The 19,475-nt window shown below is 41.4% G+C and overlaps 1 protein-coding gene across 1 annotated transcript in view; it reads right to left on the reverse strand.

The window, feature by feature from the left end:
• Window positions 1-19,475, reverse strand: part of LOC147707490 (CD109 antigen-like) — a 911,073-nt gene that overhangs the window by 80,030 nt on the left and 811,568 nt on the right. Inside the window, exons 28-29 of the mRNA XM_086926507.1 lie at window positions 18,174-18,329; window positions 18,008-18,073 (exon numbers count right to left, since the gene is read on the reverse strand). Coding sequence (XP_086782633.1) covers window positions 18,008-18,073; window positions 18,174-18,329 — 222 coding nt within the window. The remainder of the gene's footprint in view (window positions 1-18,007; window positions 18,074-18,173; window positions 18,330-19,475) is intronic.

The raw sequence follows: 19,475 nt of genomic DNA on the forward strand, positions 1-19,475 counted from the left end.
AAAAGCGTAGAAAATCCGTTGGCACGTGAGGCGGCGTCAGTAGCGGACCGATGTGCGAATAGGCCGAAGGCAGCACAACGCGCCAAGATCCGGATGGCACCGAGGTGGTGTTCAGCAAGTTGCCGCACTGGTGTGGCCATCCTACAATGCTGCGCCGAAAGTCGGCGTGGGGCGCCCCGTTGGCCTGTGAGGTCGCGTCAGTCAGTGGGGGCTGTTTGAGAAAGCAATGTGATGCTGTGCGTCGCCCCCAAGATGGAGGCTCCTCGGCTGCAGTGGGGCGCCCCTTGGTGTTTCACTCGCTATCCAGCTGAGTTGCGTCCGCACTTGCGGCTACAGTAGACCGAAGACAGCACAACGCGCCGAGATCTGGATGGCACCGAGGTGGTGTCCAGCAAGTTGCCGCACTGGTGTGGCCATCCTACAATGCTGCGCCGAAAGTCGGCGTGGGGTGCCCCGTTGGCTTATGAGGTGGTGTCAGTAGCGGACCGATGTGTGAATAGGTCGGAACCAGCACAAGGCGCCAAGATCCGGATGGCAAGTCCTGGATGTTGGGTGCCATAGTTGAGAGCCAAGATCCGGATGGCAAGTCCTGGATGTTGGGTGCCATAGTTGAGAGTTCTGAGCAGTGCTTGTAACACTGTCTGAAGCTTATTTGCACCTGCTGCAGCTTCACTATTGCCCTGGTGTGGCTAAAGATCGCCCATGACATAGGCGGCCGGCTCCCATGGTCCGGCGGAACTTTTTTCCTTTTCCTTTCTGCATCTTGTCCCACAATCCGTTTGACCTGAAGACACGACCAGGTCCCTGAATGTGTGCAGGGGGACGCTATTGATTGAATAAAAATGGCGGCTTCACACAAAGCTGACTCAAGCGTTGCTGGTGATGCTATACAGACAAAAAATGGTTTTCAGTTTGTACATTCTTCAGGATTTTTCCATCCAAGTCTGCTTGAGAGTTTGTAGAACAATGGCTTTAGATCTTGCCCTCCCCTCTTTTGACTGTTGGTTCTTGTTGCCTATCTCTTCTGTTGTCATTTAACTGAACCTTTTTTGACTGCCGAAAGGGGTTCTGGTCCGACCGCTGGTTGGTGGAGACATTTTGACTATATCCTGGACCTGCCCGGCCTCGCCCAAAATGGCGCCGGTATAAATGGGACTCGTAACTCCTTGTTGTGTACTGGTTGAACAACCTTGATATCACGAGATACGTATGCAGTTTTGAAGCACATGGCGGGCGGGGACGAGTACTGATTGAACATTTGGACATCCTTATTGATATTAAGTTCTGATGTGTTATTGATTACTGTACTATTGTAAGTTCGAATTAACGTCACCCATGGTACTTGCCCGCAAATGTATATCTAGAAAATGTTATTGTAAGTGGCCCTGTCGTATTTTAATTACAAAATGTACGTCCACCGATTCCGCAACTGTTAGACACCTTAGTTCTTGCAACCTAATGGCCCGCTCGTTACGTTCCTCTACAGTGTAAATGTTTCCTCATCATATACGATTCCAGTTTGCTCCGTGGCCGGCCCACGTGGTTATAGGCCCGTATTTGTATACTGACATTTTCACAATAAAGGTTTTTAAAACAAAACATGGTAGTAGTATTTACATTGGTAAAGTTTTTCATTTTAGTCACTGTTTTCGAATTAGTAAAAGGCAAGTGAAATAAAGCAGTCCAATTATATGACGGATAAAAGGTATAATACGCAGGAACGCAGTTAAGATAAATGGTCAAGGGCTGTTGTGTTTTTTACTCCTGCAACATAAAGTGATTGATAAGAATCTGATATTCAGGCGTATCGGCGACTAAGCCAGCAGGCCGAGCATCTTTTGCTCAACGGCTCCGTCATGGGACGAAGAAACGCCCTTTTGCTAAAAAAGGAATATATTTTACTTGCAGGACAGTTGTAAATTTTCCGGGAAAGTACATTAGCCTGGAACATTATAACATATATGTTTAAGAAAAAATAATGTTCGAAAGCAATAAAAAGCGTAATTTTTAGGTCATATGACCAAGCCTTTCATCATTAGAATAACAAAAGTAAAATGAACCAATGAAAAGTTTTATAAACAAGTCACATGACCTGTTATACTTACGTTACGCGCCGCGCCCCGGATCGCTTCCGGGAAGCTGCGCTTCGCGCACCGGAGCACTTCCGGGTGCGCTAACGCGGCGTGTCATATAACGCATTACGCGACAACGTAGGTCGAGAATATAGTCAAAATGTCTCCACCAACCAGCGGTCGGAACACAACCCCTTTCAGTAGTCTAAAAAGTTCTGTTAAATGACAACAGAAGGGACAGGCAACAAGAACCATCAGTCAAAGAGGGGAGGGCAAGTTCTTCCCTACCGGGTCACGTTGGGGTGCTACCGGAACTGATCGAATTGGTAGTCTACAGTGTTTCTGGATGTTTCAGACTGAAGCTGGCGTTAGCATGAGAGCACCACCATCTCGTAGCTCAGTCGTGGCCATTCCACGAGCAATCATGGCAGCCGCTCCCCACCAGAAGCCTGCGGGAGTCGGGGGCCCCCAAGACTTTTGTAGAATCTTCAAGGCTCAGGGGACGCTTTCGAGAATGGGGCCCAAGCCCTAGCAGACAAGCGTCCGAGTTCCAAGGTGTCCCAGGGCCATTTTAGTGGATCACGCCCAAATCTGAAGAGCCGGCCGCCATTTTGAGAGTCTTGTGGCAGCCGCCTATCGCTGAATCGCAAGAGCGGGAGCAACTCAACTACATGGTGAGCGAGACGCTGTAGTCGCAAGAGCGGGCGGTAAACAGCTGAATGGCGGAAGAGGCACAGTGTAGCAAAAGCGGGCAGAATGGCAACTGAAACGGTAAAGGGGCGCCCCACTACAGCGTGTTTTCAGGTCAAACGGATTGTGGGACAAGGTCCAGAATGGAAGAGTCATCAAAAGGCAAAAAGTTCCGCCGGACCCCGGGAGCCGGCTGCCTATGTCGGGGGCGATCTTAGGCCACACCAGGGCAACACGACTTGGGGAGGGGGCCGGAGCCAAGCGCCCCCTCCCAGTCCGCGCCACCACACTGTATGTTGAAAATCTGAAGCTATCGTTCTACAAACTCTCAACCAGCCTTGGATGGAAAAATATTGATGAATGTACAAACTGAAAACCAGTTTTTGTCTGCATAGCATCAGCAGCAACGCTTGCTATCAGAGTTTATGAGTTTCATACTCGATCGATTGAGCTAGCCGGATCAGGCAACAAAAAGTATAAAATAGTTATGTAAATAGTTATTTAATAAAATGTTTTACCCTGTTACTTTGCTGGTGTGTTGTATATATTTATAATATTTGCATAGAGTTTATCGTTATTTTGGGCGGGGTGGGTGGCGGAGCCGAGCTGTCTTGCAGCCCTCATGGTGTGGAGCTCAGTTCATCTCACTATTTTCGTATTTCTCAAGAAGGGTTGTTCCTAATGTTTCTATTTTAGCGAGGTCAAAAAGAGATCCCATTAGTGTCCTACTGATTTTGCTCGATTACTTTTATTTTTTTACACGATTTTTCACTATCTGCAAACACTAAACAGAGTATTGCGACTTTGTGCTTGTTTGTAAATAGAGAATGAACCAAAGAGAATCAATTGTAAAACAGTAAATGCTTGGATAACAATCAATCAAATGGAGAGACAAGCAGGCACCATGGATTACAACGGGGGTAAAGGCCTGCGTTAACTACCCTTCACTATCTGCAAAGAGAGAGTACTACTAAGAGAAAAGAGGGGAGGGGGGGGCAGCGTTCAAAGCACATCAGCGTGCATAAACACGAAAAAGTTTTTACCTATCACGTACTTGACATTTGACAGCTTTTGATATTTGCTATTAAAAAACCATTGAAATTCACTGAAAAAATTATAGGTTTTAGCCCATATATAGTTAGGGATTAGCATTTACAAAACCTTAATTTACTCGCACAAAACCATAGAAATTCGCATATATAGTTAGATGCAATAACTATATATCGCGCACCCGCAACCCACAGCTGATGATGTCACATATTACATCATTCATGACATGGTCAGTGACATCACTGATGACATCACTGATGACATCTCAAATGACATCATTCATGACATGGTCAGTGACATCACTGATTACATCACTGATAATATTTCAAATGACATCACTTGTAAAATCACTGATAACATCTCATTTGTCATTACTGATCACATCACTGATGATATCATTCATGTGATAATACGATCAACCTCTTCAGACTCTAATATAACCTTAGATACAATCAGTGTAAACAGACTCTCACAGACTGTCACTCATCCATGGAGTTACTCACACACCTAGTCAGTCATGCAAAGAATCAATCACACCTCCATTTCCTCAACTATACAGTTATACACACCTTACTTAATCAAACATATACTAACACATATTTACTCTCTTATACAATCCCCGATACAAGTTCACAATGATCCATACAGTCACTCACACATTCACTGGCTCTTATGCACAGTTATTTATATATGTCAACTCTTACATGTACTGTGTTTTACATATGTTGTTACTTTGACATGTAGCACTGAGATATCCATTCACTCACCAATACACTCATGCACACAGTCAACCGCCCATACAGCTGTTTTCACATGCACTTTTGAACCCATACATCTACTGAATCAACTGCTCACACATCTATGCACAGAGTCACACACCTCTCAGCCACCCCCACACACACACTCAGTCTCCCATACAAATATTTGGACAACCAATCAATAACCCATATAGTTACTCATATAGCTACTGATCAACAAATGCAGCAGTTTACAGAACTACAGTAATAATGATGCACAAATTAAGACAGTTTAGTCACTAACCCATGCACTCAGTGAGACACATTTAATCATTCTCTCATACAGTCAGTCATGCACCTACTAAATCCTTCATCCAAACATTTATACATCCACTCATTCTTCAATATGTAAGACATATTTTAACTTTACAGAAACATACAGTCACTGGATGTTGTCATTTGAGATGTTATCAGTGATGTCATTTGAGATGTCATCAGTGATGTCATCAGTGATGTCACTGACCATGTCATGAATGATGTAATATGTGACATCATCAGCAGTGGGTTGCGGGTGCGCGATATATAGTTATTGCATCTAACTATATATGCGAATTTCTATGGTTTTGTGCGAGTAAATTAAGGTTTTGTAAATGCTAATCCCTAACTATATATGGGCTAAAACCTATGTTTTTTTCAGTGAATATATATATATATATATATATATATATATAGCACACTCCTCCGTTTTGACGAAAGAAATGGGCGCACACTCGCTGCCTTCCACAATTATTTTATTCGATCTGTTTCCAAGCTGTTAAAGATCGAATAAAATAATTGTGGAAGGCAGCGAGTGTGCGCCCATTTCTTTCGTCAAAACGGAGGAGTGTGCTATATTGAACGGCGAGGTTCCGCCGTAGGGAAACGCACCCACATTGAGCGCTCGAAGTGGCTGGGAAAGCAGGAACCGGCGTGTGAAGATATATATATATATATATATATATATATATATATATATATATATATATATATATATATATATATATATATATATACACATATACACATACACAGTGGTTACAGTTGCGGCTCCTCTACTATGGCGATCTAGAATCACCCCCCTGATTTTAAGCAGTGCACATAAAGGAAGCATAAAATGATAATAACTTTGAGTTGTTGCTTTGCGAGTGGGCCGGGCTGCTCTGCTCTTGGAGGTTTGCCCATTGCTAAGGGCACATGACTGTTTGGCCGGCAGTCATGTGCATATTCCCTGTTCTCCACGCAGGCTGCATTACAGCCTGTGTGGAGAACATGCCCAGGCCCCCATTCCCTGGCTGAGCGTCGAAGTATGACGCTCAGACAAAAAAAAAAACGCTGCATTGCAGCGTTGTGATTGGTAAGGGGAGCCTGGCTGTGCTTCCTGTTCCTGGAGACTGACAGAGGAGAGAGCAGGAGCAGAAACGTCGGACCCAGCTGTGCAAGGAAAGTGTTGATTAAAAAAAATATATACATTGCACCCCCCCTCCCATGCCACTGATTGTTAAGTTATAATATGTATGGATTTCGGTGTAGAAAATATATACATACTTACCTGTTGATATTTGGATCTTTGATATTGTGGTCACAATATTGTATGACCTCAATATTCCCTTGGGGTTTTTTTTCCCCAAGGTCCAATGATTACCCTGCTTGGCACCTTTTCTCACGTTTGACTATACCCAATAAAGTTGATATCGGTATAAGATGGATATATGAACGCAGCATGTGTCCCTGACGGTCGTTCCAAAGTAGCTTAGTTGGAGTTTGGCGTCACTTACTGAGGGGCAATTTGGGTGGCTCTTCTCAGAGCCCCTACCAGTCTATCTGTGACGGTAAGTTCATCTCCACATGCTACTAGTTGGTCACCAAGGGCGAAATATGAGGACACCAAAAAAATATATATATATTCCCTTCTGGATATTCTGAAACCACAACAATGGCATTTAATAAGAGGCCTGCAATAAATGTATTTTCTTAGTTGTCCTAGTGTCCCAAAAATGGTGGCATCCCAGCCAAACAGATCCTATGGAGTGTTCCAGCAGGTACTGGATATCCACATTGTCAATAAAGTAATGAATTCAGACAGAATAAGTGGGAGATATAAATAAATATGGGATAACATTCGGACAGTTTTCTGAGGGAACAATGCATTTCCAGGGAAGCACAGGTGGAATGGATAGTCCTGGGACTGGACTTTATTTACTAATGTCACGTTTTTGAAAACTTAATAGGGCTTCTGATTGCAACTTTGCCCTTGATTCCTCACAGATAAGTTGAAATGGGGGATAACATATTTTCAAAGGACCACATTAAGATTGCAAGGGGGAGAAACCTTAAGGGAGAAAACGCTTTCTTAATCCTTTTAAGAAGTCTTTCACTGCTGGGAGTTAGAAAAAATAGGTTTCTAAGGGACTTGTACTATAGACAGCAATAGCTGCCAGATACAACTTTTTAAAAGAAAACTGCAGCCTTAAGTACAGTTTCCTCTCAGCATCTGGTTGGACTACTGTTTTTCTGGATAAACCAAATACAGAATATCTTCCATTTGAAGGAATAAGCTCTTCTAGTGGATGTATGTTTTGCTTCTTTCAGAATTGTCATGTAATCTTGCAGAAAGTTTATGAGAACATATTGCATGAGTTCAGGAACTAAGCTGTCAAGTTTAGTTACAGAAGGCTGGCATGTAGGATCTGGCCCCCAAACTTCGACAGGAGAGTTGGTCTGCTCGGCTGTTTCTTGTGGGGACATGCAGATAGGTGCAGCAGATCAGTGTCCCGTTATAGCTGTGGCGACTTCAGAGCAATAAGGATCATCATTGCTCTGTTGCAAGTTAGTTTGAAGGTTACTGATGGAGTCAGCAGGATTGGAGGAATGTGTAGAAAAGTTTCTTTGACCAACTGATAAAAAGATTTTGCCCCAGACTGCCTAAGTGGAAATACCTGGAAGCATAGTTTCTGCATTTATGAGTCAGTCTGTGTTTGGAAATCCCCATTCGCAAATACCATCGCGTAACATCATCATCGTTTGATGTCCATTTGTGATTCTCCAGTAAGGCTCTGCTAACAGACTCTGCTTCTGCATGTTGTACACCAAGTAGATACACTACGCAATTCCTCACAATTATACATTTCCAAATTGCCTGTGCTCCTAAAGACTGAACTCTGGATCTTGTGATTTCCCCCTTGTTGATAAAATGCATCAACATTTTATTGTCTGTTGGAACAAGTTAGGATAGCCCTCAACTTCAGTGCTGCATAAACTGAATCCGCTGACTCAGCTTTACAAGGTTTGCTTTGACCACCACATGTGACATGAGAGCACATAGTTCAATGCACTACACTTGAATGTGAGAGATAGGTTTTTGTTGGCCCGCAGAACTCCACCCAACACATTGTTGAAGTGGCATCAATGCTTTGGGGTTATTAACAGTCCCTAAACATGGATCCAGTCACACCATAGTGATCAGAATCAACCCTTTTTAATTCTCATCAATCACACACGCAAGATGTGCAATGAGAAAGGCACTTCAACTAAGAAGTGCGTTTTTGCACCCTGCTGCTCAACACATCAAACATACCGACACAGAATACAATTAAAACAGAAGAAATACATATTGTGAACAAAATTAAAAATGTTTTTACATTTCTAACATGGTGAAAATGTCATCTGAAATCCTAACACCCTAAAACCTTTTATCTGTGCGCTACGGTAGTAGAGCATGGAAAGTAGATAACTAGCAGAAATATTTTCTTAGGGAAGATGAGCACAATACATACCTCGTTTACAGCATAATGCTATAATTATCAGGAGTCAGGGAAGTTGTGTTCCCTGAAAAAGATAAACATCATCAACTCCTCCCTGACTCAGTATCAACTTTCAGTACAAAAGTGCTATACAGCAGCTGCATATCTGCCAAGCAGGATCGTCTTCTGGTCTAGCAGTATCTTGTTTGCGATAATCTGGGGCAAAGGACCTCTCCTGACAGGTGGGTCAAGTGACTGTCTTTTTATACTGTATCTTATCTGAGATGGAATTTGCAATGTCACAGTAGAAATTTTTCTTTTAACCAACAAGCATCAAGGTGCTAGTCTAAGATGCATTCCTTTAAACATATAAAGAAATAGTACAACAATTCAGACTACACTATTTTGACTATTCTTTGTTTGACCTTACAATTAAGATAACAAGGCTCCAAACTGATGTTGCATCAGTAGTTCTGTTGATGTCTATATTTAAACGACATGACACTTTTTGGAAAGCTAAGGACAGATGACATCTGTGTCAAAGGCACACATGATGATTTTGCAAAAATGCAGAAAATGTAGATGCTGCATACTTAAAATGGAGTTGGGCCTTATTTCTTTAGGCCATCAGTAGGTTGGTGTGGTGAGTCTCCTGTTCATCAGACTACATTTCCATACCTCGTAGAGAAGCATCCATCACAATGGCTGGTTCAGATGAAAATAAACACCCTATTGGAGATTGGATGAATGGTACAATCAAGGAAGAGACTTGCATGCAACCTGAGAAAGGCATTTTGTTTTCTCAACTGCTTGAGAGCTGTCACTACTCGCATTCCAGGCATCATTGTAACAGTCCTATTTGTCATTAGGCACAGGGTACCAGAAATATGCAGAATGCCATTGAGTCCAGAAGTGATAAGATATGGCGGGCTGTCTGATGGCTCATCGTTCAAAGCCTCTGACACTTCAGATGCATACATCACAGTCTCTCCTCTGAAGGGTGCACAATTGGCACTTTGTGTCTAGAGTCACTCCTAGATAATGGATGATTGGACCAGGACAGCCAAACCATCTGAGTAATTTGCTCAGAGTCCCAAGCAGTAAAGAACGGTGACTTCTGTGTTGTAGTGATGTTGGGATTTCTGAATATCAAAAGCTTTATTAGCAAATTTGCTTGGTTGGGGGAGATGTTTATTTTCATCTTTCTGTGGTGTGACTACTGCTATGCACTTTGAACATGCTTGTAGAGCCGACAGAATACCAAAATGCATGACTCTGTATTGAAAGTTATGATTCCCACCAAAAACGTTATACATTTTCAATGACTTTATATATTGAGTGTGTGAAAAATACATCCTGTAAACATATCGCACACTTCTAATCCTGTTATGCGCTGTCTCCTACTGTAAGGACTCCTAGAATGTCTTCTTGGAGTTAAGGATCTTCTTCCTGTAGCATGGGCATTTCATTGGAACATAGGAGCCTGGAGACTCCTCAGGATGGTCAAAACATCCTGATGTATTCTGAATCCTGTGCACGCTGCACCCTCCTCTTCATCTTGTAGACCCAATGCACAGACAGATAGAAAGACCGACTGGGTGTTGTCTGTTGATGTTGAATGCCTCATCACATCAATGGAGTTTCCAGTGTCGGCTTCCCCTGTTCCTTTCAACAGTGAATGACTTCCTAAGGGGGAATCAGCGGTTGACGGTCAACATGGCTCTACCACTGAATGACTGTGCTCACATTTTTCCTAATGAGAGATTTCTTTGGGTTTCCCTTGCAAGGGGGCTTGGAAACAGTGAAATGAGCTGTAGTATAAGATCACACTCTCCGCATCACTCGGATATTCCTGATGTTGACTTATCACAATTGTGCTGGTCTTTCTGTAGTCCTTGTAAGCAGATTTTCTAGCTGCTCTTCAGCATTGTGTGGACATCTTCTGACAGGAAAAACAGGAGTCAGAATAATGAGAGCTGGTTAGGCACACCGAACAGACTTTAAGGGGCTTGTGTGTGCTTTGTGTCTCCCACAAGAAGGTCAGTACACAAAAAGGGAAACCATTTTGTGAAAAGAAAAATTGGTTTCCTGCTAGGAAACAGAATAAAATACATTATGTCTTTGAAGATGTCGAGTGAAGACGCTTTTTGAAGGGTTAGAAAAGTGTTCCAAGACATAAAAAAATCACAAAAAGCTCTAAATCAGTGCTCTAGGACTCTATCAGCTAAATACTAGCAGAGCTCAACAGATAAAATTATAGCTTCCATCACCAATTATTTTAATTTTATCATAACCAACTTTATTGAAGATTTTGCAACAAGACATATTATAACTGTTCAGGAAAGTTTGTTGTACATGCCCAATAGTACAACAAGCCCAGTCATTCACATTGCAAAACATTACAAGGTCAAATAGACAAACCATAATAGCTACACCATGTCCTGCATATTCAGCTATGCTTCTCAGGGCAGCTCAGGGTCTCAAAAATCATTTTCTTCTGGTGAGCGCACCAGTCCATCCCCATACAACAACAACCAACAGTCTGTGTTTTTGCGGTTTCCAGGCACGAGCTGCGTCCCGTTTGGTGACCAAACAGGCCACCCCTAAAAAGATTTGCTCAGTCCTGGTGCCATGAATCTTCTCCCTCAATCCCAACTGCACAATGCGGGGTGTAATTTCCAGAGTGCGGCCCAGGACAGGAGCAAACACTCATACTAATTATTTCTTAGTGAAAATAAACTAATGAGGGCAAGTTATTGCAACCTTAGTGATAATCGTTGTGTTTTACGCCCCTTTACGCAATGAAGGAAGGCTCTGAGTACCACATACTAGTGATATAGAAGAGGACATACTAGTTATTTTGGGAGGTCCAATTAACTGAATGAATTTATATGGATCACTGGAAGGAATAGTAAAGACTGCGCTTTGAATTTATTTCAGTTTTTGTGTTACACAATGTGTCTTATTATATTGGATATCATTTAACATATTAAATTATGTTCATTTCAGAAATAATTGTTTAATGTAACGGGACATCAAAAAGGTACAGTAAAAATGTCACAAAAGTAATTATGAGTAAATGTACTAGTATTCCTGCAGTCCTTCACATGTCAGAGTGCTTTACAATCGAACTAGTTACATTACATCAGGACTTCGTAAATTTGTACATTATGTAATGAATCACTTTTATTCTAACGCACGCTAAAACCTTTGGATAAGGTCTGCACTACATTAAAATACATGAATGAATAAAAAGGCAAATGAGATCGAAAGCTACAAATGAAGAAGGAGGCGCCCACAGAAGGATACGGGGGGTGGCAGCAGGAGTGAAAAGATTGCACAGAGAGATCGACATAGAGAGGATAGCAATTAGTGGGAGAGAAATGAGAACGTGGGGTTAAGCAAAGGAAGGTAGCTATAAAAGAGAAGGTGCAGTCAAAAGGAAAGGGGGAATTTAGAGACATGAAAAAATCATGTCATCGCGATCGCAGAAGAGCAATGTTTTACTTATGCTGAATGTATTATCTTGCTCTGTCCTCATTTAAGCTCACTGGCTACGCGTCGCCACTTCCAGTGGCTATCCGGTACACTAAACTTGCTATGCGCCGGCACAATCTTCCAGGCTCCAGTGCTCTCAATTTGCACCATAGTGGAGAAAAAGCACACCGTACTGTTCGAATCCTACTTCGCCAATCATAGAGACTCATGATGACTTTGATGGACCTAAAGCACAAAAATCACAGTAGACAAGGGCAGCGTCCAGCGAATGCTGTGTGCGGTGACAGTCAGCCACCATTGTCAAACTAAAAGCACACACACATGGCATACTGAATACATTTTTTTTTTTTAAATGAAAGCGCACCGAAAATGAAAACAAGAAGTGGCTGCTCTTGTAAATTAAAAAACATAAAGACGCATGGCTGCTAAAGTGAAAGCAGACCGTGTTGCAAATTTTAAAAACTCATTAGTAATAATAATATAAAAGTGGGCGATGTGCTGCCCCGTCGTGGGTGGAATAGGGGAAAGATCATTAAATAAAATAGTGCTCACCGATTAAATAAAGCAGGCCGAGTAACACCACAAGAAAAAGGTCCAGTATTCATGGGAGGTTACAAATGAAGACAAGGCGGTACTAAGGAGGGACTAACAAGCCTAATAATGAATGAGAAGCCAGCATTTAAGAAGGGACAATAATACAAGCCAATGACAAATATGTCCGGAGAGTGGGCGGGGCTTCAAGTAGATACTCCAATGAAGCATGGCTTGCAGAGCAGCGCATGCGCTGCCCAATCTAGACCTAAAAACAAGACAGAAGACTGTTTTCATGTATGCATCCTGGATGTGAAACACCATCCACTAGCCCATCAGAAGTGTCCCAGCTCTACTCCAATTTAGGAAAGAGTTGTAGGCACACATCTTTAAAGAACACTATATCACAATGCATTAACAGTCCATAAACCAGCAGCCTCTCTTATCTGCTCGTTGGCGTTATGCTTGTCTTTGACCCTTTTGGCTAGGTTCCAACAAAAGAAATTCCACATACAGACAACCATTCCAGGAAATACATTTTGTAGAATCTCTTAAACAGCACTTGCTTCCATGATGTCATCTTACCTATTTGATACTATTGATGCCACATGTGTAGATATGGAGTGTGAATGCTAGTTTGCTCAGCTATTTATGAAACCCACAAGCTGCATGTGATGGGACCACCGCGCCTTCAGCGCTAATACCACGTTGCCCATCCCGGTCACAACAACAGTACCCTGTTACCCGGACAACCATCACAACCAGGACTCCACCCCTTTCTCTTTTCCTACAGGAGCCAGTCCCGACGCGGAACACACAGGAAGTGCATCCCCGCGACCCCGGAAGTTCCTCCCCCTATCCGGAGGCGGACCACAGAAAAGCAGGAAGAGCCGACAACACTGCGTTCAAGCAGGAAGACTCGTGGCAGGAGACGGCGTGCGAAGAACCCCCGGAGTAAATGTACTAGTATTCCTGCAGTCCTTCACATGCTATTAAATTCCTTTGTGGTTTGTGAATTGGCTATTAAACACCTAAAATGATAATATTCACATACTATTAGTAGACACAGAAAGGAATGTGTTTTCTTTGTACTTTTACAAATAAAGAGTAGGACGTTTTGGAGACAATTCACAAAGGGATTCATGCGTATTTGTAATATTCCTGTAGTAATACTTCACTCATGAACTCCTTTGTGAAACAGCCCCACAATGCTTAGATTATGGCGGGCAATGTTCACGCACCTATGTCTTTACTTTTTAAAATAGTTGAGAGAAAAATTTTACTGGGAGGAACCCTCCAAATGATCACACTGTACTACAGAAGAAGCACCATTAGATAGACATTGCCTACAGGCAGTTTTATCATTCTTTTGTGCAGCTTACAAAATAGCACCAATTGAATAAGGTGATAGATAGTAGACGTTTGGAAGTAATTTAGTTACTTTTTCATACCAAATAGACATGTAGATGACACTTCATAGAAATGTTTACCCATTTCATAATTCCAAACTGGCAAGCTTATATTTTTAGGCTGCAAAAAATCTTTTTTTTAAATCAATTTTTTCCCCAAAAAAAGAATAATAAGAAAAATGTTACTAACACGGATTAACATATATGACCAAAACCACCACCATTTTCTTTACAACCAAAGGAAGCTCACATTCCTAGAACTAAGAAGTTTTTATAATTTGAGTCCGTACAACTCTGATATTAACCACAAGAGCAACTAAAATGTACTCTTTTTTACTTCACTGCAAAAACAGATTGTCTGTGTAAAGGTACTGATTTTCCATTCTCGGCAAAAATACTTTCTCTCAAGACACAATTAAGCCACTATGAATCCATGTATCTACATGGAGCAGTAATCCTTCCAGTTCATTAACCCTTTCACCTTTATAAGTTTGTTTTATGTGTCAGTTTACAAATTTCTAATTATTTAACTGTTTTTCGGGCATTAACTAGCTTTGCACCGTATTACTACCAATAATTAGCTCATTCTAAAACTCTTTACTCTCTGAGAAAATACGAGTTTTTGAACGGTAGTTAACAAAGATTTGAGAAGAAACATGTTCAAGGTGCTTACCATAACACACGAGGACAGTAATCTAGGGCATTCAAGCGCAACAAATGTGTCCTGGTACTGGCTCTTTCTTCTAATGAAAGTGAAACTGTGTATTCCAGAAAGTGAATCCAAAACTGCTATTCAATTGTTTCTTTAAGAAAGCTACTTCAGAACTGCTGACAAGCCCTCCTAATCTCGCATTGGGATGGTGGTAATGATCTGCTCCATCAACCCCCAGACTCCACACTGCCACCTATTAAGAGCCTCCCACACACATCTTATCCCGGGCCTGAAAAAATATGACTGCATCAACCCCATTGTAATGTAACTCAATTGGTTCCCCTTGCCGGCCCGCACCATGTTGAAAACGAGCATCATCATTTACAAAGCCATCACGACAAGAACTTTGTAAAAATGGTCAGCATCTTGCAGATAAGCTGACCACCTCTGGTGGTTCTCGTCTCACCTACAGCCGGGACACCATTAGACTAGACTAAAAAATGAAGAAAAACAGGCAATTGCAATGCAATAGGTCTAGCATTTGTTAGAGTTTGAGCTATTGGCATTGTAAATGACAATGTCTTTTATTTATGTATTTTTAAAAGCTGCAGGCAGATGCGTAAATACGCACATTTGCTGCCAGCCTTGCTTTTCATAAGCGAAGACTATAAGTCCAAAGTGCATGTTTACGCACTGCTTGCAGGTTTTCAAAGCACATAAATAAAAGGCATTGTCATTTACAATGGCAATAGCTCGAAATCTTGCAAATGTGAGACCTATTGCATTGCAAATGCTTTTTGTTTCAGGTTGTAGCAAGTGCAGAGTTTGAGAAACTGCAGATAACAAAAGGCTGTTTCCTGACCAATCGCAAACCACTGTACTATCTCCAAGTTCCCTAGAGCAAGTGAATGACGGGCAGAAACTTTTCTAGCCAATATACTGACATGATGAGGTCCCGCATCCAATCCAGGACCATCACGTTTTCTTCATCATAAAAAGTATATGGTGTTGCTTACTTGACAGGTTGTGAGTACCGTGTCACGCAATGGCTGTTCACCATAGCTTGGAAGCTTGGGAGTACGTTAATGGCAGAACAGCAAAGTTTTGTTATGACTGGATGCATGTGTAATTACTGTATTTTAGTCTGTGCTTATATATAATGATTCCTGTCTATGTGACATTCAATGTGATAGTGCCACCGACAACAGATTATCAAAAGTTGATCATCCCAAGTATCCCCATGTTAGGCATGAGAAACCAAAACATTTCTGGCTTTTACTTGCTTTTGCGTTTTGTCGGTCCTGCTTGTAAAAACAGCAATATTGTTCCCATGCTGCCAGTTAGACATGGATCGATGCGGCCCAAACCTTAGAATACCCCAATATTGAAAAGATCTCATTTTACAATTGCTGTATAAAGTGTCCTAATCAAAAGGTTGGATTTCTTCATAGTAAACCCCACGACGCTTAATGCAATTAGTATAACATCGGAGCTTCTGCATTTTTCCACCTTTAGACTGGGAGGAAGGGCACAGATGTGTGTGAGCGTCCATTATTCTCCGGGGTCGGGGGGAGGAGAATCCCAGCCATCTCCAGCTTGTTTATGGGAGGCACAGGTAAAGGAGCTTCTGGTGACAACGTCCACGACGATCAGAGAAATGACAGATATTGTGATAAACCTCCAGATGAGCCCCCGCCCTCCATACACACACACAATGCTGAAATAACGTGAAGGAAACATCAGCCTTAGTACCCTGAAACGTACACCCTTTATGGATTTGCCACGCATTTCACTACCAAGAAAAGTGCATTTGCAACAATATTTTTTGATTTATGCGTTTTTATATAGCGCTGACTTTACCCGAAGGTGTCAGAGTGCTTTACAATCGAACTAGTTACATTACATCAGGACTTCGTAAATTTGTACATTATGTAATGAATCACTTTTATTCTAACGCACGCTAAAACCTTTGGATAAGGTCTGCACTACATTAAAATACATAAATGAATAAAAAGGCAAATGAGATCGAAAGCTACAAATGAAGAAGGAGGCGCCCACAGAAGGATACGGGGGATGGCAGCAGGAGTGAAAAGATTGCACCGAGAGATCGACATAAAGAGGATAGCAATTAGTGGGAGAGAAATGAGAACGTGGGGTTAAGCAAAGGAAGGTAGATATAAAAGAGAAGGTGCAGTCAAAAGGAAAGGGGGAATTCAGAGACATGAAAAAATAATGTCATCGCGATCGCAGAAGAGCAATGTTTTACTTATGCTGAATGTATTATCTTGTTCTGTCCTGTTTTAAGCTCACTGGCTACGCGTCGCCACTTCCAGTGGCTATCCGGTACACTAAACTCGCTATGCGCCGGCACAATCTTCCAGGCTCCAGTGCTCTCAATTTGCACCATCGCGGAGAAAGCACACCGTACTGTTCGAATCCTACTTCGCCAATCATAGAGACTCATGATGACTTTGATGGACCTCAAGCACAAAAATCACAGTAGACAAGGGCAGCGTCCAGCGAATGCTGTGTGCTGTGTGCGGTGACAGCCACCATTGTCAAACTAAAAGCACACATGGCATACTGAATACATTTTTTATTAAATGAAAGCGCACCGAAATGAAAACAAGAAGTGGCTGCTCTTGTAAATTAAAAAACATAAAGACGCATGGCTGCTAAAGTGAAAGCAGACCGTGTTGCAAATTTAAAAAACTCATTAGTAATAATAATATAAAAATGGGCGGTGTTCTGCCCCGTCGTGGGTGGAATAGGGGAAAGATCATTAAATAAAATAGTGCTCACCGATTAAATAAAGCAGACCGAGTAACACCACAAGAAAAAAGTCCAGTACTCATGAGAGGTTACAAATGAAGACAAGGCGGTACTAAGGAGGGACTAACAAGCCTAATAATGAATGAGAAGCCAGCATTTAAGAAGGGACAATAACACAAGCCAATGACAAATATGTCCGGAGAGTGGGCGGGGCTTCAAGTGGATACTCCAATGAAGCATGGCTTGCAGAGCAGCGCATGCGCTGCCCAATCTAGACCTAAAAACAAGACAGAAGACTGTTTTCATGTATGCATCCTGGATGTGAAACACCATCCACTTGCCCATCAGAAGTGTCCCAGCTCTACTCCAATTTAGGAAAGAGTTGTAGGCACACATCTTTAAAGAACACTATATCACAATGCATTAACAGTCCATAAACCAGCAGCCTCTCTTATCTGCTCGTTGGCGTTATGCTTGTCTTTGACCCTTTTGGCTAGGTTCCAACAAAAGAAATTCCACATACAGACAACCATTCCAGGAAATACATTTTGTAGAATCTCTTCAACAGCACTTTGCTTCCATGAGGTCATCTTACCTATTTGATACTATTGATGCCACATGTGTAGATATGGAGTGTGAATGCTAGTTTGCTCAGCTATTTATGAAACCCACAAGCTGCATCACTGCGCCTGTTCATCTGAGCTGGAGAGCCTACTCCCGCTTAGTTGCTATATTGCAATTGATTGTGGTGTGAGTTACTCTTGCAAATGTATGTGGTAGCCATGGTTATATCAAGAACGTGGTTAAAATGACTTACCTGAAATACTGCCAAACCAACTCCGTGAGCAGACACATTAATTTCCAAAGGCTGTGTAACTTCAATCTATTACAAAATAAAATTACAGTTAAAGATTCATTAGTAAAACGTCAATGTCTTTAAAATCATTGTTGCTAAATATTATTTTTTCAATAACCCACTTCACCTGTTTTTTCTGAAAAAGGAACCGGTTTACATCATCCACTTTAAATCCCACAGTGTTGTTCGGATCTGTTCCACTCACAAAAACACTCATTTCTGTTGTCCCAACTGTTGCCAAAGAGGCTATGGTAGACAACGCCTCCAAAGCCAGTATTGTATCCTATGGACAAAACACAGTGTTAATAAACTTAAGCACGTGTTTTTTTTTTTAAATAATGAGTTATTTGAGGTTTCCAAAACCAAATAGGCAAGTAAAGACTCTGTGCAACTGGAAATGCATTTCCGAGTGCTCTGTGCAGCTAATATGGGGGTGAGATATTGCATTCGGAAGGGTTGGTGGGGCCTACGACTCCTCATAATGTTAATCTGTTACTCAAAATGCTCTCGCCTAAAGTTAAAATTTGATATTCATATTCCGCATAATATTTCAATCAAAAAATATCTATTTCGTCTGAAAAAGACCATAAAAGTGCAAAGAACATAGATACTCAGAGTACACCAATGAAACAAACATTTTATTGATGTATACTCTATGTATAGCAATTGAAACAAACAGGTAAAAATGGTTAAAAATTCAACGAATGCATATATTAATACAAAAATTAAAAACATGCATTAAGTAATGCAATATATAAAAAGTTTATGAACATCCCAAGTATACCTTATTTCTACTTCTACATTAAAATCTGTACACCCATATAAACCTTTTTAGCAGCAATCATAAACCTCCCTATGGCACACAGTATATCTAAGGTCCGCATATCAGTTATAAATTCCATAGCTTGGGGCCGATTTCTAATCTCATATTTTAAGAAGATTGGGCATAAAAACTGTTTCCGCCCAGTTAATACTTTAAAGCAACCCAATTGAATGTGCAATATATTGCTTTTAGTGTTTAGATCCCATGTACAATTTCCCTTCTTATCAATCATGACCATATTTATCTTTTCATTAGCATAATAAAAGTAAATTCCTATTCTTATTCTTAACACTTCTCTTCTCAGATGGCTATCTGGAAGTATATCCACGTACGGGTATCCTACTTCCTTTTTCCATGGATCAGACAAAGGGAACTGATTTTTTCTCATCAAGGTACTTTTTGTCACTGTCTCAGGATAATTCAGAGCCTATAGCTCTTGGCTCACCTTTTGTAGTCTCAATTTGTAGTTCTTCCATTCACAGCTTGATTCTCATCTTGCTTCAAACTTTTACCATAGTTTCCTTAATCTCCACCTTAGCCCATTTTAATTTACTCTGCAGTATTTCCTTTTTACACCACAAAGAGATCTTTTGCTCTTAACTCGAG

This window comes from Lissotriton vulgaris, chromosome 6, assembly GCF_964263255.1.
Source record: "Lissotriton vulgaris chromosome 6, aLisVul1.2, whole genome shotgun sequence".
NCBI classification, from domain to species: domain Eukaryota; kingdom Metazoa; phylum Chordata; class Amphibia; order Caudata; family Salamandridae; genus Lissotriton; species Lissotriton vulgaris.